This window comes from Chamaea fasciata, unplaced genomic scaffold, assembly GCF_029207755.1.
Source record: "Chamaea fasciata isolate MVZ Bird 193981 ecotype frontalis unplaced genomic scaffold, bChaFas1.0.hap1 SCAF_10, whole genome shotgun sequence".
Classification (NCBI taxonomy): domain Eukaryota; kingdom Metazoa; phylum Chordata; class Aves; order Passeriformes; family Sylviidae; genus Chamaea; species Chamaea fasciata.
The window spans coordinates 20465141-20491827 of NW_027094095.1; the positions used below are offsets into that span (position 1 = coordinate 20465141).

A 26687-nucleotide genomic window follows, 5' to 3' on the forward strand; every position below is an offset into this window, starting at 1 on the left:
GTTGCCTGAGGACAAAAAATTCAAGGTGGCTTTTGTGGGACATTTCTCTGCTGGAAGATTGACTGTAGCATTGAGAGGGTAAACCCTGGACAGGTCAGGACAGGGACTGCCAGTCTAGGGCTCTGTGGTAGGCAAATAAGAAGTGTCAGAACTCTTCTCCCATGTGAAAAACACAAAGATGTAATTGTGGGCCTGTAGGACTCAGTCTGGTTGTCTGGTGTTTCAGATGTTATCCCTGCACTGTAAGAGCCCTTCGCTTCTGATGCTCTGGTATAAAATGAGGGTGTTAAAAGAAACTGGTAGTCTGGCATTTCATTGGTGTAATTATTCATGGAGTTCACTCTATTTCTCCTGCAGAAATGTGACTATTGTTACAATTTCACTGTAGCATGACCAGGAGAACACAAACAGACATGGAAACTGAATTACTTTATCCCTTTTAGCTGTGGGGAACTTTATACTCAATCTGTACATCTCCGCTGTACTACAGCAGATGCAGAAACAGAGCCCAATTTCAGGGCAGTTAATCTGGCTTTCAGAAACATTGCATTCACTTTAAATTCCCTTATTTCATGACTTCATCCGAGGTAAAACAAAGAGAAGAAAGGAACTGGCTCTGAGCACTGAAATGTGCCATTTCCTTCAGATGGACATAGCTACGCAGATTTAGGAGGATGTGTGCATGCATATGTTTATGTGAGCTTTTGTGTTTATTGCTTCAGAATTGCCTAGAGTTACATCATCCCAAGAGATCTATTCAACCCTGTATGCTCAGATGGAATATGATGTTTGCACATAAAATGATAAGGATTTGTAAAGCACTCAGACAGGAAGGTGAGGTGAAACAGTTATAAAACAGATGCTGACACTACTTTTGAGCTAGAGCCCTCTGAGATAGGCTGCTCTATGATTGAGTGGCCTGTGTTTGAAAAATACTTTCCATGGATTTTTTTTATTTGAAAATAATTTTTAACCAATAATGGAAATTCATTATTGTGATCTGACATTTACATACATTTTCAATTGCATCCAGATTTCAATGACTAGAAGAAAAAAACACTATCATTGTCCTAGTGACAAGGATAAACGACTCATTTCTGAAATATTATGAAGACCATCTAAATTTTTGAAGTGATAGGACTTGATTTGAAACCAATAAATTAATTTGATATTAAAAAACCACAGCAATCATCAGAGAAAAAGCTTTAGCCAATGCATTTGTCCATCCTCTGTCTGTTTTACATCGTATTTTCTTTTTGGCACAAAACTTGGTGACTCAACAGACATTTGTCAAAAAAAAAAAGCAAAGACTGGAAGGAAACATCATTATCATAATTATCATAATTTTAATATTGGCATTAAAAATTTATTATCCTAATTGAGTAACTGATACATGCATGTACTTATGTGATAGAGACGTGTGTGTGTGTTGCATGCACATGCCTTTGGCCGCTCTGCACACACAGGGTGAATTATACTGGAGCACATTGTGATGGGTTAGATACTGGCATCTGAAAATACATCCGTGCTGAAAATACACCAAACACAACACCAAGGAGGCTGAAGATTTATAAACCCTACCCAGGGCATTCAGGATCCCTCAATCTGATACACCCTCTCACCATCTCATTTGAGGATGACCTGTTGTGGTCTGAAAGTGGGGTCTGCAACTCATGGCAAACTGCAAATTTGGTGAGATTCTTTCTTATATATTCAGTTGTAGTCCAGATTTGATCACACCATCTTTCCTACAGTAGATCATTCTTCTGCTTATTTAAAAAAACACACCTAATACTAGCTGTGTTCAGTTTTTGCTCCTTTGTTGGCACTGTAAGCAGTTTCTGGAATGAAAGGAGTGCTCTATATTTATCTATATTTATCTTTTGAAAGCTATGTAAGATTGAGCTCTAGAAAGCCATCAGCTGTGCATGTTATTTTCACAGCGTTGTCTGCACAATCATCATCCCAATTACCTTTAAAACCACTGTGAATAAATAGATTTTTTCATGATACAAAGCTTGGAAAATACTCAATAATTTATAAAAGCAGGCTGATGTCTTCCTAACACTTCACCAGAAAAAAAACCAGCTTGAGAATTCTACAGTCACATGTAAGATCTTGTAATCACAGTGATCAGTAATCAGATATGTGTGGTTTGAAGTCAAGCATGTTAACCTGTGTATATTCATTTACTTATGCCTTCCAAAGTCAGTCTTGCAAAGATAAATGAGCCCATTATAAAATGAGCAACACAGTTAAGTATAGAACTGGGGCTCTGCTATCCATGGACAAGAATGGAAAGACTGACTTCTGAAATATTTCCACAAACCATTTATTTTTAATGTTTCTTAATGATGGATTCTGCAGTACTGACATTCCACACCCTTGCACCCATTTTATTTAGCTTAGACATATTCTCCAGTCTTTCAGGAATATGCATGTTTCTGCATGTCCCTCCTCCCTGCCTAAAATGACAGGCACCCATCAATACTTCAGTTTTGTGACACCTCAATATTTTTTTCTCAGCATTTTTTGAAATTTTTGACAGCACAAATTTTAAAATGTCTCTTTTTCATGTGTTCACTTGCTCATCTTCACTTGTTAACTCCTGTCCCTGTATGCCAATAGATACTATCAGTAAATCCTCCTGGTTTAATCTCCAAAATGTCTCAGAAATCTCTTCTTTCCTCTTCATTCTCCCCATAAAATCTTTGTCAAGTCCATCCTTCTCCACATCCATTCCTATTGCGACCTTGCTGTCTTCAGCCTCTAAATGACACTCACATTAGCCAGTTTTTAAAGGAGTGTAATGCAAAAGTAATCCACTGCTCCCAGTATTGAGATCTCATTAAGATATTCCTAAATCCCTCTTCTTCACTGTCTCCCTATTGCCTTCTAAATCTGATCGAAGCTCCTTTTATCACCAAGTTGCTCTTGACCTAGCCTACCTTCTCCTGTCCTTGCTCTGTTCTTCCTCATCTTTCTTCTTTATGTGCTCCCTGCTCCCCCATTGCCAGCCACAGTGTAAACCACTTGCCAATTAGACCTGTGCACCGCGTTCGATGCCAGCCACGATACCTGTGAGGGCAGCAAGGAGGTCAGAAGCACTGTTCCAGATGGAAAATACCCTGATGTGATTGGCATAGTCCCCCTTGTAAATTTGAATTCTTGACTAGTGAAAAGGGTGTTATCATGTTCTTTTTTAGCAAAAAGAAAAGGAGGTGTTTGTCTCTCAACAGTAAGATTATGGGTTTTTTCTGAGTCATCCAGAATTTCTCCTCTATCCTTAGACCTTGAATCAGAAAAGGAATTAAATTTTTTTACTCGAAATTTACTATCACTGGGGTTTTGAAATTGCTTTCCAACCAGTTTATCTGGACACCCTTTGTAGAATGCTGGTGTCCAGACAAAATTGAAATGTACATTTCTGACTTGTGAAAACATGTTTCCAGCTCTTAAGACCTGAATTTTAGGTTGTAACTTCTTGCTCTCTTTCCTACTGTTAAAATCTTTTAACTTGAATTTGGGGAGTAATAAGACACAGAACAATAGCATATATTTTCTGCACTATAGGTTTTCAGCCCCGATTATTCCACTGAAGTTTAGCAGCAGGATCTGTAAGTTAGTACAGACCAGCTGCACTTACAGCACATGCCAGCACAAGGGACAGGACGTGCAGATCAAAGCTGTCCTGGGGTCATCTGATTTTCTGTTCCTCTGTGTCTCCATGCATTAGATTACGGGAAAACTTAACAAAACAAACAAATTCCTAGTCCCTTCCTCCCTTACCCTTTAAGTCCTCCCCCCATCACAAAGTCAAACAGGAGGAAAAAAGTCTTCCTACACCTGGACCCTTTGTTCACTATTCTGCAGTTCATCAGAAATTAACATCCCGTTCCCGCAGCTTCCTCTCTGTTTGCCAAGGTGCTCCAGAAGTACTTTGTGCCAACCAGACACCTACTTGCTATTTCTACACTCCTCACACCTCCCTGGCCTGAGCAGAGTTTTACCCACTGAATTCCAGCCAGCAGTGATCATGAGGCTGGAAAATGGTGGTGAGGAAATAGTTGCTAAAAAGATTAAAAAGAAATGTTGCCAGATCTAGAGACAATTCCCAAGAGCAGACTGATGCTTTCCCACCAGGTACCTACCAAAGTCCCAGCCTCAAAACTTGCAGGTCAGACATGATATATTTTGTCACAGTGACATCCCACAGCCTTGTTTGTTTTATTTACCTTAGAGAGATTCTCCACTCTCCCTGCAGCATGGCTGTTTGAGCACATCCCTCAGCCTGCATCTCTAAGGACAGGCACACAACATTGCTTCACTTTTACAGTGCTTCAACATGAGAGTCATCATCTCTAGAAAGCTGGGAAATGACTGTAGGCACACCGCCCCTGGCGAGATAAGAGAAAATATTGCCATATCACTGCATGGTATAAGTACATGCTGAAGTCTCTTCAGGATGCTACGATGAGAATAGAACTGCTCTCACATTAAACACAAAGACATGCCAAATGCTGTATTGAACATGTTCCATTACACAACCCATGAACTCATAGAAATTTGGTCTCCTTCAGCTCCTGAGTTTCCTGCCTCTTTCCTCCCTGCCTATGGCTTTGTTTTCCTCACAAAGTGGCGTTCAGTGATTTCCGGTACTTCCCTTACATCACATTACCCTTAAAGCAACATTGCTTGACTGCAGTAAAGACCCATCTTAAAACTGAAGAAAGCAGTAAGAACAACAGCAGTTAGCCAAGATTGATTCCAAACAAAAAAGAGTCTCAGGGCTCACGCATACTCATGTCAGCAGGAAAAGGTGGAAGGAAGCATGTAGACCATTACCTCTGAGCTCGTAAACACTGAGCAAGCTACTACTCTCCTCCAGCTCTTCCTCACCCTCCCTCATCTGCTCCACCTGCTGCTCCAGTACTGCCAGCAGGCTGCAGCCACCCCTTCCAGCTTCACCCTCCCTCTGCCCCAGCCACTGCCCCAAACAGCTTCATGCTCCTCTAACCTCCTCACCCTGGAATCCTCTCTGATATCCTCTGCAAGACACAGCCTCTTGTTTCCCTTTTGCTTTCTCATTGCTTTCCTACTTGCCAGAAGACCAGGTCCTCAGCCCCTCCTGACCCTTCCGGTCCTGCCTGAGAGCCTCAGGAACTCTTGGAAGCGTGAGGCTTGGGACAAAGGGCAGTGTCAGGGCTGTGTCTGTACCAGGACATCGCTTTCCTGAAAGTCATATGTGCATATTTTGCACATGGTCATATATTTTAAAGCAGGGAGTTTTTCCTCTGACACGGGGGCTCTGCACCAGGCACTGCACAGCAAAAGCATCACCAATGAAACTGCTTCCATTCCTAGGTAGGTGAAATCTCTGTCTCTGGGGAGTGTGTGGCAGGTGAGAAGGGAGTGGGATCTGACAAGGAGAAATTATTATATTGGGGATGGTTGAAAGCTGCTGGATACACCGGACTGGAAGTCCCTGTAGTTTTGATCAGTGCTGCTGCTGGATTTGGTAATTGCATGGTTAGTATCATCCCACAACCAAACCCCAAAATGCCTGTCTTTATCTCATGGTAGCTTTTGTACTGAAAAAAAAAGAAAAAAAAAAAAAAAGGGGAAAAAAAAAAAAAAAAAAACCAAAAAAACAAAACAGAAACATTGTGAGTTTCTGTGCATTTGTTTTGGGGTTTTTTCCTTCTCTCTCTCCATCATTTTTATATTTCACATGCTGAAAACAGTAAAATGACAACAGAATCCCACAGGTTTCTGTTTTAATCTCTGTGGGAGACAGTCTCTTCTCTCAGAAACACAGAGAAAATGTGAAATTTGTTGATATCTAACTTGACTTGGATTATATATAATTATTTTAAAATTGCGTGTTATTTTTAGTGTTTTGAATTTTTCCTGAAATCTTAATTTGTCAAGAAAACAACATCTCGGTGAGATTTCATGAGGCAATGAAACTGTAACACTAGACTAGCAAATATCCAGAATGACATTTAGATAGGGAAAAGCAGAACTGCAGGGGAAGACAGCACCCAGAAGGATCTTTGTGTTCTGCAACTCTCACTACATCCTGCTAACAATTTTTAAAATACAAATTAAAAAACTTACTTTCCTTTCTGAGCTAAGTGCCTTATATCTAACCAGTTACATGGTGTGTGTGATAGTAGAGTCATCTGTTAGTTTTCTCAAAAAAAGAGATTCTTTTTTTCTTTGTGTTGAAAACCATATGCACTTATACAATGGGAAAGTAGTTATGGTATTTTAAGAGATTAAATTTAAATCATCTGCCACACCGTAAATAACTTTTAAACCGTGCTGTCATAATGATGTAAATATGTGACATTTCATCTTAATCTACCAGACCATGCCTATGTGTTAACTACAGAAGTATGGGAGTGCTTATAAGAGTAAAAAGTCTGATCAGGGGAACCCTCTTTGGTATTTTTCCATCGGACCTGTAGGGCAGTTTGGATTATGCTCCATACATAATTCAGAATGCAAATAAATGCCTGGGCTTTACTGGAAACTCATAGAGAGATTTGAAATCCATCCAAATGTTTCCCCCAGATCACTGAGTAACTTCTATGCTGCTTACCAATTTTATACTGGTTGAGAACACATTCAAGTTGTCTATCTGTGGTGTCTGCTGCTTTATCAAAAATGCCCCTGTAGCTGGTGGCCCTTGCCCTATCCTGCAGTTCAGCTGAGTCTGTGATGTTGTTTACTGGAATACACCCATTTTGTGGAAACCTTTGGCCTCGGTCTTGTTCTAGAGCTCAGAATAAAGTTTTTAGATAATGAAACAAGTCTGATTTTCCTTTGTTCCAGTTCTGACTTCCAGTCTGCTGGACTATGGCTGCACTTCTCCAAGCTGCAACATGACATGCCACAAAGATGCCAGGTGTGAAGTTCAGGGTGGGACAACAGGCTGCTATTGCTCCCAAGGATACACAGGAAATGGCATAACAGTCTGTAAAGGTAAAGATATTTTACCTATACATTTTTTTTGTTATGTGCTCACTTGAAAAACTTACCCAAGAGCCCACTAGCTCAAGGAATAAACTTTATGTTGCCACACAGTCACACACTAACGTGTTTTTAAAGCCAAGAACTTCAATATTTTCTGAGAAATTGTACAAATTAAGCTCAGCCTGGTGTTTTGATATAACTTGCTGTGTATCTCAGTTGGGTATGATCTGTTTTCCAGCTTTCCTTTTCCATGGGAGCTGCTGACTAATTTTTGCTGATTTACCTTCAGCAATTTCCCTTGTGACTCAGGATTTCTGAAGTTAGGGCTGGGGGGGTGGCTGCTGTACAGCCCTCAGCTCCCTGCCTCACACACACAGCACTTGGCCACTCTTCCCAGCAGCTGATTGATCACCAGCAAATAACTGCTCCTGGGCTGCTCTAGAAAACCAAGGAGGTGTGTATGCCACAGAGACATGCCAGTGTTGATTTTTCTACCACAGCTTCTTGCAAGAGAAATATGCCAGAAATCCTATTAAGGGATCTTCTTTAGGATGACTCTGTCTTTCATCTAAAGAAAAGTAAGCTAAAATATTTTTATGCCTTCATATTTGAGTTGTCTTCCAGTATGAATAGCTCTAATACTTATTTTCACTGGTAGGTATGGCTTTGTCCAGCTGCAGACAGGCTAAAATTCACACGTAACTTGTCAGTTTTCAGTATCTTGAGAAGTAGTTATGAGTAGTAAACACCTACCAGGTGAGTTTTCCTGTTTCAAGCATCTTGGAAAATTTAGCTGTTACTACTTAGCAGTAACCCTTTGGTTTGGTATTAGTGTAGGAAAACAGCCCACAGGGATTTTGGATTTTTTTAGCTTATTTGCCATGCTGTGCTTGGAAGGATGTTTGCTTAGGAAAATTTAGAATGCTTTTTTCTAAGGAAGATGTCTACCCTTTTATGAGGTGGGAATGTTTAAAGAGAAATATAGATGGCTAAAATAAAAAAAAAAATAAAAAAAAAAAAAAAAAAGAGGAATCACAAAATCATAGAATAATTTAGTTTGGAAAAGACTTGTGTTGGTCATCTGGTCCAGCTCCCCATTCAGAGCAGATTCCACTTGAGGAGGTAGCTTATGGCTTTGACCAGCTTAGTCTTGAGAATCTCCAAGGATGAAACCTGCAGCTCTCTGGGACCTTGTTTCAGTGTCTATCCACCACAATTGTGAAAACATTTTTTCTGATATCTGGTTGAGATTTCTCCAGTTGCAGCTTGTAACTTTTCCTTCCCGTGTGCACTTACCACTGTACATTTCTAATAAGGGTTTAGCTTCATCTCCTCCATAAGCCCTCATGACCTCCCATTAGGTAGTTCAGGCAGCATTATTATTTGCCCTTTGTCTTCCCTTCTAAAGTCTGGGCAAACTCTGTTCTGTCAGTCTCTTCTTTGCACCAAAGCATCATGTAGTTTCTAAATTTATTGCTTGAATTTAATGCTAACCTTGCTGTGATAGGTTAATCATTATTTCTCTATCAAGCTGGTCAAAAGAAAGTAAGACATGGCCTTCACAACACTGGTTTTGCTCTTGCACTAGTTCAGTTTTAGTGCCATGAAAGTCAGCTGGTTTGAACAATAAGTGCACATGATGTTTGCAGGGTCAAGGGCCTACACTTGTGAATAATGCAGAGAAACAAGAAAAACAAGTTAATTTTAACAATACTGCTTGGAATAAATCAAACTAGCATTTACTTACCTAGTATCATCTGGTACCCACTACACGGTCTGTATTTGTCTAGAAAGTCTGTGATTATGAATCATCTACTAAATTTGCAGTAAAGATACCTGTTGTTCTCACTGCCATGACTGATGTTCTTAAGCCATCCATTATATATGTACCTATTATGTTGTTACTGAATCCAAATTTTTAAGGACAGATTTATCTTGCCTTCTATGCTCTTTTTTTTTTCTCATACAATACTTTTTCTTATTTTCTCTTTTATCTGTATTTTCTTAGAGAAATCTACATTCAAATTTTGTAAAAACATTTATTGAGCACTTAAAGAAAATTCAGTGCAGTGAAATATGCATTCACAGATCTTGTTTGTATATTCACTGTTTTTTAATAGTTATATTAAGTTTGAAAACTTAAAATAGTCTTTTTCAGTCTTTAAAATAAAATTTCCAATGTCAGTCCAGGAAAACAGGATACTAGATGCATTTGTGGTGCTTTGCAGCCAAGTGGCAATGGTTTGAAGCAAGTCTCATGTCTGGAGACCAACATTTTCTCTGGTAAAATACCTCAACAGCCACCAAAGTCACTTACCCTCCAGCAAAGCAGCAAAGCTTGTATCAGAGCTGTGTGGCTGCTGGCCCTGAAAGAGAGACACTGTTTCTCTAGGGCAGCATGAAGCACAGTGCATTACTAATATTGTGCAGTAGTCATCTAATAGCATAAAAAAGTAACCAGAATTTTAATTGGGTAGGTTCTTTAAGGGATTAGAAATGTAGGCTACACCCTATCATAAATAGTTTAAAGCTGTGAAAACGTAAAGCAAAGCCTCAGTTTTTAATGATGTATGAGATCTTGCTGTTCTGTGTGGCAAAAGCAGCAGGTGTATCTGCTGTTCTAGAGATAGCTACCCATTTTTATTCAGTTAATAATCCTGGGCTTTTAAAATGATAGTGCAGTCACCTTCAAAGGAGATCATCAATTATGTGCTAATACAGGCATTTTCAAAAGAGCCTATATAATACATTGTGTTTCCATATTTGCCCTTTTAGTTATTTAGCTAGGTTGTGAGAGTCATAATTACTGTCAACATTAGTAATTTCGCATCATGTAGGACCAACTTCTTCATTGTACTTATCCTGGTAGACAATTAAACCAGAGAAGTCATTCTTTTTACATTTGATCTTGAAACAAGCAATTCAAATTCTTCCTCCTTATAAACATGTTGAACAGAAAATGTTAAGTTTTCAGGTTAGTCTTCTTAAGCTTTCATAGCTAAGAAACTCTTCATTTTTATTTATAGCTACATTCTTACAGTGAAAGGTTTACATTTGTTTCTCTACTTTCACTTGCTTCTAACACCTCTTAAATACCTGTAAAAGTTATTTCTTTGCTAGTCCTGTCTTTTCACTGTGACACAGATATTTTCCCTTGAGTTTTCTGTACTGCAAAAGGCAATAATGTCCTCTTACATTTATTTCCTAGCACCATTATTGATGAATCATGAATCACTGATGTAAACATACCTTAGGAATGGGGTTTGTTAGTTTTGACTTTGCACCCTTTGCCAGCTGGCTAAGTGACTGCAGAGAGCTCAAGATTATTGGATTTGCTGTGTATAGATAAAGACACATAGATATGAATTTAATTTCCTGGTGTCAAAGTCATGGCTTTTAAAATAATTATTCTCTTACAATCTTTCCCACAAGATTTCAACTACTTTAAATTAGGTCATGTTTTGGACTTTCTGAAGGCATACTTTGGCCACTCTAACTAAAAGCTAATCCTCTTCATAATCTCATTGTCTTCAGCAAGAATACATGCAGGAATGCACATAGTCGGGAGAATAACTGATTGTGGTATCTGGCCTCTTTTATATATTGGAATTATAACCTACATATCAATAAATTCCCTCTGTACGGTATCTTCCAGAAAGCCATAAATGAGTCACCTTGTCAAGTTTACACCTCTGAGGTACAAAATACTATCCCAGTCTCCTTACTTTTTTCTTTTGTATTTATATTCCTTGCTTTATGTAGTAGTAAATAATAGACAATGACCTCTGATAGCACATCCATTTGCTTTTTAGGACTTTTCCAGGGCAGATGTGTATTCTGCTTGTAAAGCACAAGGCTTTAGTTCCACAATATCATACACCTAATTGAAGTAACATGGGCTGAAGCTCTTGGCATAAACAATAAAGATACACCCAGAAACAACTGATTTATAGACAAGTTAACTTCCTCTCATGCAAAAATGCCATGGATTTTTTACAGATAAATAGAATATATTTGCCACAGTTGTAAATGTATTTCTTTATATAAGAAGAGTTGAACATGTAAATTAGGTGTTGTTCATAATTCCAGCCCTCTTCCAAGAGAAAATAAAAGGAAACAAACAAAATTTTAGATCCTTTAGAAAAGATAAGGGTAGAAGTTAAACTTCATAGAAGCCAATATTTTATTTTTAAAACAAAGGAGAAAATGAGTTGGCATCAGAGATGCTTTCCTAAGCAGCTCTGCTGTTTCAAATGCTGGCTGCTTCTTGATTGCTGACTGCCAATTTGCTGCTTTGCTGGCACACTGCAGGAAATTAAAGTAAACAGTGTGATCACAGTGTTTACTTTAACTTTGTAAAATACGGAAGGAAAATGAAGCAGTGCTGTTTGTTCCAGGAGGGGAGGCAGGCAAGCAGGAAAAGCCTGAACACAATATTCCTCCCAGATATCCCTACACATTATTCCCTTGTAAATGTCACTTGCAAATTATACTGCAAGATTAATCAGTTTTACTTGTAAAATAGTTACAGCTCTTCCAGAAATTCTGAGCAAGGACTTAGGCTGTCAGAGAAACTTTCTACTGGAGCAAGGCAGTAACTCTGTTTCTGAAGTGCAGTGTAGGAGGATTTTCCATTTTACACAGGTAAAAAATACATCAGTGCAAAGTATTGTATTGATGATGCAAATTCTGTATTTTGCATCAAAATACAGAATCCCTGTTAGAACACGAGGCAATTTGTATAAATCCAGCTGAATCAAATTGAAAGCATGCACAATATTTGAACACAAACATATTTTCTTGTTTTATGGAGGGTCAAAAGATCAACTCTTTGACTTTTTCCAGCTATAAAAAGGAGTTTTCCTGTGAGACCTCAGTTCCTTGTTCTAACGTCGTGTTGCTGAGTTCCACCACTGACTTCTATTGCAGTCACTGAATTTCTTTGGATTTACTGGTGTCACTGTTGCCATTCTGCAGGACCCAAATTGTGTATAGTTTGAGTATAGTTTTTATAAAGGGAATTTCTGCTTTCAAATTAAAAGGACCCAGTAAAACCAGTGTGTATAATCATTTTATTCTATCCAAAACTGTTCTTCAATAAAAAAACTATATAATTCAAATGTTGATTTACCAAGGACAATTTTATTTTTTATTTTTTTAACAGCAGGCATGCATCACTGGATGTCACTTCTGTGTTTACCAAATAGTCTGAAATCAGTGATATGGAAGATCCAATCCACACACTTCCTAAATTCATTTCACTGCTATCAGTTACCACAAGCTATAAAAAGGCAAATTGCAGCTGCTCGAACACAGCACAGCAGGGGAAAGATATGCCTTAGCCAAACACTAACAGGGCTCAACTCAGCGTGTGACAACTCGGAAAACTTGGGATGTGGTATACAGGGGGCCAAAGAAGATCACTAATTCCCAGCCCTTTTGACATGCTCCTCACCTTTTTTCCTTTCCTGTTCTCTTCCTGCGTCTCCTGATCTCTACTGCTTTGCCTTTATATTCTGCTGGAGCTTTTACATGGTTTCAGGGAAAGAGCAGGAGTCACCTTTGAACTCAGAATTCCTACTGCAGGTTTAGGTGTTGGGCATTTGGGTGATCCCAAGATTTGTTGAGAGGCACCATTCTGTTTGTTGCATATTTAGATGTTATATTTAACTGGGGCCATGGCTTCAGGGATCTCTCCGGGAGACAGAAATTTTTCTTCCCTTGTGTCTTTTTTGGTAATAATATAGCTGAATGTTTTTTTACTTTTCTCAAAGTGCAGCGATTGACTGCTGAGCTGTGAGATGTTACCCAGTTGAGGTATCTTGATTTCATATTCCAGATTAAACCTGCAGGCAGATCATGGAAATGAAAAATCTGGACAAATTAACTGGGAGGATTTGATTTTCTGGTTCATAACAGTCCACTTGCCTGGGAAAGTGCTGATGTTAATGTTAACATGGCAGGTTCCTGGTCATTTGGGGACCTACAGCTTTATGTATGTCTTTTGCCTTTTCATGTGCAAGATGTCACACTTTTCTGTGAATTTGGGAAGGGCTTGATGTCTGTGATGTCTGTAGGCTGCTGGGGACTAACCAGCTGTTGTATGGTTGCCTTCCAGCCACAAAAGATGGAGTTATATTTATGTCCCTCAAAATAGCCATACCCTCGGCTAACAGTATTAGTCAAAACAGCTTCTGTAGCCTTGAATTTATATTTTATAGCTACTATTCAAATTATGTTTCAGTTGAATTTTTTAAGAGTAGTTCAGGAATTTGAAAGGGGAGCATGTGTAACAACAGTGCCTGGTGATGCATGAGAACATGAGTCAGGGAGAAAGAAGTGCAGGATGTCTGGAGTAACAACACGACCCTGCTGAATAAGGTGAGGTGGAGGCTGTCTCATTCCAATTGTCTTACCTCTGGAAATGACTGAGTCCATAAAATTTTGACTCTAAGTATTTTATGCATCCAAAGTGTCAAATCCAGAAACGAAGAAATCCCTTCCAATTTCCCACTCAAATGAGAGAGACAAAGGATTTTCAGAGAGTTAGCTCTTCTTCCTACTGCCAGAAAACACAGTTCGCCTGGGCCAAAGACATAGACCACAATAACCATTTGTAAGATTGACCCTAACTTTAAGAAGCCTTGGACAAAGTCCATTTTAGGGACTTTTTAGATAGACTAATTACATTCACAGTTTTGAGCCAAAAAAAGGGGGGGGGGGAGGGAAAAGACCCCTCTATTTTTTTCATGTGTTTTGTTTATATTTTCTTGAAATGGTACTTTGAGCATGACTAAAATACAGTAATGCATTTTTGAAAGAACCAGAAAGAAAGAAAACTTCCTCTTGTTATATCTTTAATCATATCCAGATTCTCTTTTAAATTAGTCCTGTTTGCATCTAAAAAGAGTTTTAAAATGTGTGTAGATGATGTGGTAGAAAAGAGTTATTTGTCTCTCTCAAAAATTTACCCAAACTTTTAGGCTAATCATCTGCACTTGGATGGTTTCTTACTTGTTTAATTCAAAATGTGTTTTAACCCTTGCCAAATAACACTAATTTCCTTTCTTGAGAAAATGCTCCTTTCATCCTGCTTTATGGTAGTAAGAATCAATATGTTACGTGTTTAGAGGATGTGGGAAAATTCATTCAAGGAGCTATAAACTTGTTATTTCAGAGTTTGCTTACTTTGTGTTTACCAGAGATATGATTCCCTTCCTGTGTCTCTAACATCTGAAGTAGTCCCAGGAGGTCCAACAGTAACAATATGTTCTTCTCACTTGCGAGTTTGAAGTAAAAGGATGAAAAGTGTTTCCTGAACATGTATACTCATACATGTGTCTTAGGGTACAACCATGTACACAGGGACCTCTGTATAAGTAGGCATGTGAACAAAAGCCGACTTTTCTATGAAAAAAAAGTAAGGCAATCTCAAAATTGTCAGTTTTACTCATTCTATGACTGTATAGTCAAAATTAGCTTTGTTGTTGTTGTTGTTGTTAAGTAAAGACCAGGATTTATTGTAAAGAGATTGCTTCCATACATTCCACTTCCTTGAGACTTCTCAACCTAGACTCTCCCATGGCTGCTGCAGCCATCAGACTGTGCAGCTGCCTTTGGGGCTATGAAGTCAGTGTCACCCACAGAACAAGGGATGTATCATCAGAAATTACACACACAAGAGATTATGTCATTTCTGCAGAGCTACGCTGATTTATCTATAATAGCCCACTAATCTCCTATACTCATTTTACTTTTTTCTCTGTAACTCTATATTGAGCTCATAGAGTTCAATTGCAGAAAAGTGTTCTCTTTGGAATGTTTTTTGCCTTTTTTTTAATTGTTGCTTTTTATTTTCTTCTGTCATAATATACAGTCCAGGAGTGGTGAAGTTGTATGCAACCACATTTGAAATGTGTAATTTATCTAGGATGATATGCTGGTGCACAATTTTTCTGTGTATGACTGTGAAAAATTGCCGACTGAGCTGTTGGCAGACAGAATATCAAACCCAGCTCAGCCCTTTGTGTATGAGAGAGTTTAAGAAGGTAATTGACACTTTGGACCTCTATTTGCCAAAGAAAGAGATAATGACATTCTCCAAGAAGATTAGAATCTAACCAAACATTGTGCTCTAAATATAGAGCACAAAGCCAGGTGATGTTTGTGAAAATGCTGCTGGGCTGCAAGAGAAGGAGGGGGCTGAAGGACTGCAATTTTGCACTGTATATTTTTTAGGTACACAGATTTAATTTAGAGATTATGGCTTGAAAATGAAATTTACAGTATGTGTGTTTTTCGGCGATAAGAAATTGATTTTGTGACCTTGGTACACACTAATTGAAATATCTGGCACTGTGTTTTGCTGAGGTTAAAGGAAGCCATCTATGCCTGGAACCACATTCTTCTTTCACCTTGAACTGCGTAGTTAATCACAGCCCCAATCAGGGGCAGGAAGGAAGCTGCTGTTCCACTGGGGTACAAGGAAGCTGAATAATCTCTGCTCATTGTCTAAGGGATAGCTTGTTGTGTGATTACTTCTGGCTGGATTCAGGAGATTCACAATTACTTTAAAATGGAGAATTCTGTTGGAATTAACATCCGAGGAGTACCATAGGCCAGAGCCTCAGCAGCTGCGGTGCCTCGGCCGGAGAAGATGGGCAGGGCTGCACAGCCCAGGGACAGGGGGTTCTCCTTCCATCTGCCCACCACAAACCTGCTGCTCCTTTAGGGCTGACACAGCTCTGCCCTGTGCTCTCTGGCACTCTGCCAGGACAGGAAATGGGGAGAAGGTTCTCTGGCAGTGCTCTGCTGCATGCTGTTCCAATGGCATGGAGTGTTCTGCCCCTGGATGGTTCCTCCTGTGTATCCTCCCTCTCTAAAGGCTGGTTGCAGCATTAAGGAACAGCAGCTCTGTCCCAAGGGACTCTGCTGCTGGGGTTTTGAATGAATATGTCTGCTTAATTTAACTGGGTTTCTGCCTTAGCTTGGGCATGTACAACTGTGACACTCTGAGGTTGTCTATAAACCAGTGTGGTAGGGTGTCCCATTATTTTGCTTATTATTTAATGTTATACATTTGCTAGGTTGGCACAGGATCTTGTTTTTCAAAAAGGAAAATGAAAGCTCCTGAAAAGCCTTGACTATAAATGGCTGTTTGTTCAAAACAGCCAAATCTAATCTTTGTTTATGTTACTAGGCTTCGTGTAACGGTGTTGCAATAAAGAAAAATAGTTCTTCAGGATATGCACTGGCTTTTATATTTTGTTCGTAATGAAAGCTATGCACATAGGCAGCAATCTACATAAGTTACAGCGAGGGAGAACATTAGCTTGGATGGTGACTCGCATGCTTATATATTTACTTTTTATTTGTTTCAAAGTGTCTGAATCTCAATTTTAAAAAACGTTGAATTAGCCTAAGGTATTGCAGTTTTCATCCCCAGAATTTTACCAGTGGTAGACTAAGAGAAAAGGTGAATTCATCCTTCACCAGGAGACCCCTGCTTCTCTCCTGCCCCATCTGTGTAAATGAGATGTGAGTCTGTTCCCACAAGCACTGTCCTGTCTTCTCATGATCAGTCCCCAGCTGGGACAGAGTACAGTCATCTTCACTGCCCTCCTAATGGTATAGTGGGTTTTGGGCATCCCCACAGCTAAAAAAGGGCTGAGGCTAACACAGCCTTGGCTCACAGTTTGCATCAGGAGTGCAACATCAGTACTGCAGCAATAATCTCTGCCTCACATGCCAGTTCCTCATCACTGATCCCTGTAACATCAGAGGCCCTAAAGAAACACCAGAGAAACTTCAGGATGTTGGCATGGACTGAAAAAGAAATTCAGCCAGGCTCTGCAGGCCTAAACAGGAGCTCTGAGTCCTGCATTTTTCCTTTTTGTGATGGGAAAGAAGTAGGTGGAAAATTGTATTACAATGAAGGCCTTGCCTTATTTTTTCTCTTGAATAAATAATTTTCAAGGACAACATTGATCCTGAGGAAGCTCTCCCTTTCCAAAATCAGCCTGTAAGGAGTTCAGAAGGGAGAAGAAGCTGGAGGTACACAGACAGTTTCAGGCCCTTTGTTCCTATCCAAAATGTTCCATTATTTAGAGCTATGATGAAGCATGCATCAATTCATAAATATGACCCACTGTGCAATATAAAAATATCAATATTCCTCTCCCATTGTGTAAGGGATATCTAGTGCATACAGAAAGACTTTCATCTCCTTAACTACCACAGAGAAAATGGGAAAGGCAAATAACCTACAAAAGTCACTCAAAAGCAGAGATGAAGAGAAGTTTCCAAAACTTAACACAGCTTTTCATCTGAGTGGATCAAAATGGAAACTGTGCAGGGCAGTGGTTGTAAATGATGCAGAACTACAACTTGGCTTATTTTTCAGTGTTGTCATGCAAATCTTACTGTGGTGATTCCACAACTCTTTCATCGTAGTCAGCTCTATGGTCAAAACCTAGGAAACTCATAGGAAAGCTGTCCTTAGAAAATGAGGTCACTTCAGGAATGCATCATAGGGCATCACTGGTCTCACAGAAGTCAAATATTCAGTCCTAGGTATGTCAGGACACAGCAGTGAGTTACACAAGTGTTGAACTCCATTTCTATCACTTTACACACAAGGTCTGGGGTTCAGGTGGATGTCAAAGGAGAGACTGGGATAATATTTACACAGCTGTAGACTCAAGAAAAAAGAACTGTTGACTGAACTTTTTTTGTGTTTTCTATTGAATAAACAGGTAATATGTTAATACCACCAAATGCTCCTTGTTTGAGCAGAGGGTTGTGCTATAAGACCTCTGGGCTTTATTCTCTGTTCTTAGAAGAAGCTAGTGCAGCTTTCATTATCTGTAAACTGCTAATGCATTATTGCTCAAGTTTTGCCCTTAGACTGATAACCATAGAGGAAACTTTCAACCTGACAATGGCACATTACCCTCAAGGAATGTCATGCAGACAGCAACATTCCATTTTTAGCTTGATATTCAGGCTAGTAAGGAGTCTGTGCTGCAATATGGACATCTGGCTTTGAGTGCTGCAAGGGAAATCCAAGAGCAGGGCTATTGCTGCCTTCACTGGCAGTGTGGTAAAAATAGATCTGCAGCCTCTGTTCCTGCAGCAGCAAGCAGTGGTAAGGGCAGGGAAGAGTACAGTCAGGTATTTTATTACAGTTTCCTGCAGAAGGGGTGATGCTGATGACATTCCCCAACAGGGAGGTAGGTGACTTACAATTGAGTCTTGCTAGCCACAATGGCTGTAGGACACAAAGCCACAGTTAGGGATGGATTTTCCAAAGAAATATGTATTGAGCACTTTTGAACTGTCTGGCTCTATCTGAGGTGCCTAAAGGAGGACTGAGTTGTTATACTCCCAGTTGTGGATGTCAAGCAATTGAAAATCTGTCCCTGTAGTGCCTTTTATTTTCCTATCATCTAATGGCAGTTTGGATTTTAGATTGATTTATTTCTTTATTTTTTAACTGTAAAGACCTTTTAATTAGAGAGAGGAACTATGTGAATAAGCTGGAGCTGCTGGTGGTAGCAGCTCCTTGCCATTAGGGATTGGGTCATTAAATGAGTAGATAATATCTTCCTTATGGAGGAGATTTAGAAAATCATGAGGACTTTGCATTATTACAGTCTTTAGCATTCACAAATGGAGTAAAAAACCCCATAATGGCAATTTTCATTAGCTGCAATGCATGTGGAGGGCTCTTTTCTTTCTTTGAACAGCCAAACACTAAACAAATCCTAAATCCCTCCTTGTTACTTATGTTTTCTTCTTGGTGGTTAAAAACCCCATAAAGCAGAAATTGAAGACTTGCTATTAAAATACTTGCTGACAGCTCCATTCAAAACATCCTTTCAAATAGTGCTATATCACATTGTGATTCATCTGCTATTCTGATCGAGTTGCTTTAACAAGTACCTTCTTTCTTGGTTAGGACCCATCTCTTTTTACTGGAAAATTCTTCCTTTAAACACTTTACTGAATGTCTGCTGTTAACAAGCTTTTCTCTGGTGCTGTGCTCTTTGTGTTGCAGAACACATGTAACCCCTAAAAAACACGGTCACAGGCTTATTTGGCATGAAAAAAAGGAGAAAACAGCCAGAGAAAAATACCCTAGCTTTTTTCCTCTACTCACCTGTGTTGCACAGGTGCAAGCACCCTGTGAAATTATCCCAAGTGAGGGTTTCCGGCTCACCGTGGTGCCCCCAAGAGGGCGCAGTGCCCTGCAGGGCTGCCACACCTCCTGGCACTGCTGGGCACCGCCCCTGCCAGGGCCAGAGCCTGTAAAGCAGCACCACTGCAGCACCAGTGCGCGGCTTCCACCAGCTGAAGACCAAACCCAGGAACATCCTGGGGAGTAAGTGGTCCCCAGTGAAGCAGGGTGAATTTCACTGTTGAAGCTTGAAGTTAGAATTATTTACAGTCACTTTAACAGGACAACAGCTGCTCTTTACCTAGAGATGAGCCAAGAGCACTGAAAGAATTTGGATCTGAATTGCAGATGGATGGATTTCAATTTGATTCAAGTAGCTGGACTGCACAATTCTGTACTGTAAGCTCTCAAAGTCAGAGCTTGAGAGAAAAATCATTAATTTGGAAGCTGATACCCTGAAAGACTTTTATGAAGCAATATATTTTCATAGCAGACACAGATCAATTTAAAAGTAGTAATCAAAAGCCATGTGCTACGTGTTCACGGACAAAAAATGTATGGAATCCAGCCAGAGCCAGACACTTAACATTCAGAGCATTCAGACTAGCACTGAAGATATTGCCTCTATGGAAAATAGTAGGGTTCAGAATTAAAGTGTTGTGAATTTGTGAAATAATCACAATGCTGTGGAGATATAAAGATGCTGCCAGATTGCTGCCAGAAACTAGCCCAACATAACTTTTCTAAGCAAATTTGTATTTAACTTCTGTAGAAGCTTTGGAGGAAGGAAGAGTCTCTGAAAATATTCCACTGAAAAGATGTGTTAAATTCTTGAGAAAAGAGAAAAAATTGCAACATAAGAGAACCCATTAAAAGCACTTTTTATCATATTTGAAAGGCATTCTCTAAATTTAAAGTAACTATACAAGCTTTCAACAAATGAGGTTCAGGCCCAGGTATTTTCCCCCTTGCCATTCTAAAGAATTTTTAGCTGTAACATTCGCTTAAAAAATAAAACATCCATGCATTAGTGTTTTATGTCATGCAAGTAATTGCATTGCATAAAACCAAAATTTATATTTACTTGGATCATACTACAACTAAACTCCTCCTGGAAATTTTTAACCTTGCTCCCTAAGTAGTCTCATGAAAAAAATAGAAGCCACTAGCAGTGATTCAAAAGGTGGATTAAAATCATCTCTTATCAGCTCCTCAAACATTTGGGATTTGTACTAGGAGCCAGGCACGGTTTTCATTCCTCTGCTGAAATTGTCCTCTGTCATGACTTAAAACAACCTGAAGAGATTTTTGTGTTACATACTCTTTCCTACTGCTGGTTTTGCTCTAGTTTCCCATACAAGTGTTTACCAGTCAGGAAGGAAAGCAGGGAATGGTATAATCTTTAATGGAAAACTTTCTTTTAGCTGATATGTTAAGGTTTTCAGTGTGTCATGTTTTAACTCCAGCCAGCAACTCAGCCCCACACTGCTGCTGCTTTGCCTTCCCCAGTGGGGTAGGGGAGAGAATCAGAAAAGTAAAAGTAAGAAAACTTGTGGGCTGAAAAAAAGACAGTTTTACAAGTACAGCAAGAGTCATGCACACAAGAAAAGCAAAAGAAGGCTTTCATTCCTTTCACTCACCACTCCCATGAGCAGGCAGGTGTTCAGTCATTCCAGGACAGCAGGGCTCCATCATCCATAACTTAGAAAAACAAAAGCCATCACTCTGAATGTCTCCCCCTTCCACCTTCTTCCTCCAGCTATACGTGCTGAGCATGACACTCACAATCTGTATGGAATATTATGGTAGAGTTAAGAACTCTGCACTTATTGCCACTAAAATAGATAAGGACAGTGGTATACTCTCATGGGTATTTCCATAGCACACAGAGCATAGTGCTTGGAAAAAATCTTATTTTTCGTGAGGAGTCGGGTCTGGTGAAAGCCTGCTCATAGCTGAAGGGTTAGAACTAGATTTTTATGATCCCTTCAAACCCAAACCATTCTCTGATGATTCTATGATTCTGTAACATACGACCTGTTGGGCACATGCAGAATTAATTTTTGCTTTTACAGCTCTAGGCAGATTCCATTTGAGTGGATTGTTTTGGTTGTGGAGAGTGAAATTCCTAAAGGGGCTTAATGCCTCTGTGTCAATTTTTACTACTTCTGTCTCATCATGTTGATAGCATATACAAAGAAGTCATACAAAGAAAATGGTAAGATTTTTACCACTGGTTTCTCCTCAGGAAAGAGATATTATATATTTATATGAAGACACATGGCTTTGTACTACATTGCTACATGCTACACTGTAGCATGAAACCACACAAAATCTTCGAAAACCACAAACACTGAAATTTATTGAGACTAGAAAATGAGCATTAATATCTGGCATCTTTGGGAGAAAATTTATAATTAATAATTACCTCCTAGCTGATTTTGTTGTTATTTCTCTCCTCCAGCCTTTGACAGGCCAGATGTAAGCTGCTTTTGCCTGGACTTTCAGGGGCATCCCATTATTATCAGCTGGGACATAAAAAACCCTTCCTCACATATTTGTATAGCTGAGTCTGGTCACAGATTCTCCCCATTCCCATCCTCTCTGCTTTCCCTCTACAGAATAACTCTGTCCTGATTGATACTAAAAATGTCTAGTAATTTAGTATCATCCATTAATTTAATTCTCAGAATATTTATCTTTTTTTTCCAGAGCATTAAGAAATATGTAAAATGAAACTGTAAAATGAAAATTAACACCAACTGCTGGGGAAACCCAACTGGATACCCCTTCACAGCTCAGGGCAGAGCTGTTTATTCATGACCCATTGTCCTTAGCTTACATTCCTGCAGCCAGTTTGCAATCCCCATGACAGCACTCTTATCCAAGGCATTAAAAGATATTTTTCTAATAAGATTTTGTGAGCCACTGTATCAAATGCTATGCTACATCCAGATGCGTTGTACTCTCAGCCATTGTGAGATCTGCGCCATTGTGTGAGATCCACACTTAAGGTTTTCAGGCAAAGGGTGTAGTAAATCCCAACTCATATATTTCAGCAATGGGAATCTCATATGAGAGGTGCCACCTGAACACCAGGTTGGCAGAGAGGTGGGAATAGCTACATTTAGGAGACACAGTCGGAAGGAAGGGACAGAAGGGCATGATATAGCTGATAGCAGGGGGAGGGCTGCCATGATGGTCTGAGCAGAAGAAAGGAGAAGGGCAAGACAAAGGGAGTCTCAAAACTGGGAATCAACTTGATGGGGGAACTCTGGAGCTGTCAGGTCTGAGGGAGGATCTCTAACCCGTCATTCATTCCGTGATTTTTTTTGATTCTGTTCAAATCAGAAGCCATGCCTTTCTCTCCATCATAGTAATTCTTCTGCTGCTGTTTGCATCACATGCTACTTGGGGGTTTGGGAAACAGCTCGAAAAATATCCAGCAATTCTCTGCATGAACTCTGATGGAGGCATCTTGTGTGTCCACTGTGCAGTTTGTATCTGTAGGACATCTCTTCTCCATGTGGATTGGTGAGGACAGGAGCTTTTGCTCAAATAACCCCATGTTTGGGACTTGTCCCTTACTCAAAACAGAAATGCATGGAAAGACCTTGTGTTGGCTTTACCAAGAGCAATTCCTGCCTGAGAATGGCAAGATCACACTGAGGATCAAATCCTCTTTCTGAAGGGATTACATTTCCTGCCAAATATGTGACATGGTTCAGTTTCAAGCACATACAAAATAAATCTCTGTCAAGACAGACATTTAACAGTGGCTTAGTATCCAGGACTGTCATGGGAGACAGCTCTCAGCATCCAATCTTGCAGGATCTTCTGGCCAATGTCTTCAAGACCTTGGGATCTAGCTCTTTTAAATAATTTATAGGGATAGTATCTAATAAAACTTTTGTATTGATTTACATGTATTTCACAATTTTGGATAAGAAGAGTTAAATTTTGGGGGCAGATGACTTCTGAGAAGCCACCTGTAAAGATACTTGTTTTCCTTCCTGTCACCTCTTGTCGCTGCTTGCAAATCTTCACTCTCTTCTTTGTGTCACGTACTCATGTTCTTCCTTGGACTTTAAAATGCATTCCTCAAAGAGATAACAGATTTAGCTTTGTACATCACCAAGGATTATCCTGTGAAAACAGTAGTGCAGAAAATACATGATGGCTGATTTGTAAGTTATGTGTGGACAATTTATGCTTGTTACAAAAATTTCAGTCCAGGTCCTGTGGAAAAAAAAAAAAAAAAAAAAAAGCAATATAATATTGCTCAAGATATTCCTGTTTCTGGCAGTGGTGGGTGCCTTTTCTGAGAGCTTCCAAAAGTCATACTTCCCGTGCTGGGACAATCAGAGGCAGATGCTGTCATTTCCACCTTGGAAACTTAATGTTAATCTAGTTAATGCCCTGCTCAGAATACTCACATAGGAAAGTATGGGTAATAGTGTAATGAGATTTTTTCCCTTATGAAAATATACAAAAACAAAAAAGAAAGAAAAGAAAATATAAGGATGTTTTAGACCAGATATGCTAGCCTTAAATATTTTCCACCACCTTCCTCTTCTGGAAATTAAGAATGTTTGCAGCAGATTAACTCAGGAGTGTATCGGCATGGCTATGTGATCCCAAGATCCAATCCATACTTTAAATTGCACCAATTGGAAAAATGCTCTCATGAATAAAATAATGCAGGATAAAGTGTTGTTTATGATTTCTTTTCTCAGCAGATTAGCTATGTACATCTTGTAACACAAGCTGACTTTGTGGAATATCAAGCACTTCAAGAAACCTGTTTGAAAATAAATTACATTATCCAGCCAAAGCAATATCAGAAATGTCCCAGAGTCTACACTATCTTAATGTTGATTTAAAATCATATATTCATATTACATTTTTATGTCTAGTAAGGCAATGTGGTGGAGCCTTTCTTTTGCCAAAGTTGTATTATCTCATTTCTCTGAGTTAGGTAAACTGTAATGTGTCTGCTTTACAGATGGGTAAATTTAGCATAAAGAGAGGGAAGGCACTGCTTTGAGTTAAGGAAGCCTAAATGTAAGCACTTTCATCTATATTGGTCAGTCATAGTGGCAGTGGCTCCTAAAATGAGCCTCTTTCCATTCATTTATATGACAGATTATTTTACTTTAAACAATTCTTGGATAAAATACATTAGGCATCCCTAGGGCAGGAACCTGAAATCAAGACTGGCACATGAGCCATTACCTGCCCAGCTGGAGAGATGCACTCTTGGGCTCGGGATGATTGAGCTGCTCTTGCCAGCTGCAGGAGCCTGGGTAGGAAGGATGGGGTGAGTTCTGCTCAGGCACTGCCTGCAGCTGGGTGATCAGCAGGTTTTTCAGGACCAGGGGAGGGCAGGTTTGTTTAGGACTGCCTCTAAACTCCTTCATGCTAGAACACTGCTAATGAAGAGGACATTGCCATTACCTCCATGCTTTCTCCTTTTCTTTTTCCTGTGATTGAATAATACTGATGTAGCTGGGTCGATCATAGCACAAGCTCCTATAGGTGTTTATAGGGCCGCAACCCTTCGACAAAGAGTTCCCAGTAGAATTGAGGCATCATTACAAAATTGAGTCTGCCCCACTTATCGTTGACAAGGTCAAGATAGTCCTGAGCATATCAAGAAGCACAACACAGGAATTTGTCGAAGTGTTTTTGGTGCCAAAATTCTTTTTTCAAGTTGTGATTAAAGAAGGAAGTGGTCACAGAGAAAGGAATTAGAGCACCCCAGTAGTAGGGTACTGTCAGTAGCCAGTCTTTTCCAGCCAGCATTTTGAGAAATGTTGTATAAATTATAGTATAGTATAAATTATAGGCATGTAAATTACAACTAGTATTATTAAACTTTGGACCTGCTGGGAGTTTTAGCCTGCATATATGGAATAGTCAACATACTGTTTCCATCATTTTAATAACCTATATAGAGCAGGTGGCTGATGCAGTTAATGCTGGCATCATTTTTCTTTCCCTATGTGATTTGCTGTGATGACAGTTCTGTCATTTCATTTTGACTATTTAAGGCTATTAGGAAGCATTTTCCAGTAATCATCTAGTACAGGTATTTTCAAGCATGCGTAAAGCATTTAGAGTTTCACCACCTTTCACACTGCATATTTCTAAATAAGTATATGATATATTCTTTGTTAATCAATGAAAAGACCATGGACAAGATCACCAACTGTGATAAACTGCCCAGCTTCATTTAGTTAGATGGAGTTATACTCTTTTGTTCCAGATGGAGATCAAGTCCAACATTGTACAATTGCAAATATTTCAAAGAAGTGAAACATTTCTAAGATCATTGAAATATATATTTTGCATTTCAAAGATAAAATACCAATATGTCATCAAACCATTTACTTTTCTTCCTAGTCTGAAAGTAAATTGACGAGAAATCAGCAATTGGCAGGAGAACAAATGAAACATATTGAAAGAGCCAATTTGATGGTGTCAAGGGAAGCAGATGTGTCAGTTTTACATCTGCTTCAGCAAAGTCCTTGTTGTTTTTTCTCCCCCCGCCTTTCAAAAAAATATTTTGTTACCTAAGGTTTCATTATTAGATCATTGAATAATCCTTGATAAATGCAAGGTAGCACTCTGCTCATTGAAGAGCCCCTTTTATCACTATGTTGTGATTCAAGCAGTTGCAGTTCATTTGTGGAAGTTTCTGACTTTTTTTCCTCAGAACTCATCACACCTGACATGCACAAGATTTCAATTTTAGCTGAGTAATTTCCTGGGCCCCAATACTCCAGATGCCAATCTACTACCTCTTCCCTGAACTAGCTATTAAAAGGGAAGGAAGTGGAAACAGCTCTGAGATTTCCACTGACAGTCTGTTTCAGGGTATAGGCAGACATGGCAGAGAGCAGCAGCAGCAGAAGGAAGAAAAAAAGCAGTGCTTCCACGTTTTTAAATGCAGAGAGCAAGGTGGGACCCTTACACAGTTATTTTCTCTGTGAAGCAGGTAGACCGATATGAGCTAAGTCTGTCAGAAGGTGTTAGGCAGAGCTGCAAGGCTGAAGTGTGTCAGAAGCTGCTGTTTGAAGAAATGTATACAGGTAATGAAATGAGTGATTCCCTGCCATTGACTTATCCTTGATTATTTGCTGGTCTCTGCCTTCTTTATTGTTAGTTTATTATGTTGTCACATCCTTGTGAGGAGGTATTCAGAAATGCATCAACAAAACAATTATTTAACTCAATATTTTATTAATTTTCAAGACATTCGATAGGTGCTATGCCCAGGGTGTGTCTGCAAAACTGAAAAACCAAAGAATTTAATGAGAGAAATGGTAGGACCGCTGGATGTGTAGAACCTTTTGGCCAAGTTATGTTTCTGTGAACCAGACATCATGTATGTATTATCCTGCAAAGCAGGAAAGTGGAACCGTGGAAATATTTGACTATTTTTTATTTAAAATAAATTAAAATTTCTGTTGCTAGGGGCTGCTGATACTTGGGGTTTGGGGGTTTTTGTTTATGTTCCAAGTAG

The 26687-nt window shown here is 39.3% G+C and overlaps 1 protein-coding gene across 2 annotated transcripts in view; it reads left to right on the top strand.

Moving 5' to 3' along the window:
* Positions 1-4902: 4902 nt before the first annotated feature.
* The window catches only part of ADGRL4 (adhesion G protein-coupled receptor L4), a 73717-nt gene continuing 51932 nt past the window's right edge, over positions 4903-26687 (top strand). For both annotated transcript variants that reach the window (XM_066192574.1, XM_066192575.1), the window contains exons 1-2: positions 4903-5364; positions 6841-6990. In XM_066192574.1, coding sequence (XP_066048671.1) covers positions 5244-5364; positions 6841-6990 — 271 coding nt within the window. In that variant the 5' untranslated portion in view covers positions 4903-5243. The remainder of the gene's footprint in view (positions 5365-6840; positions 6991-26687) is intronic.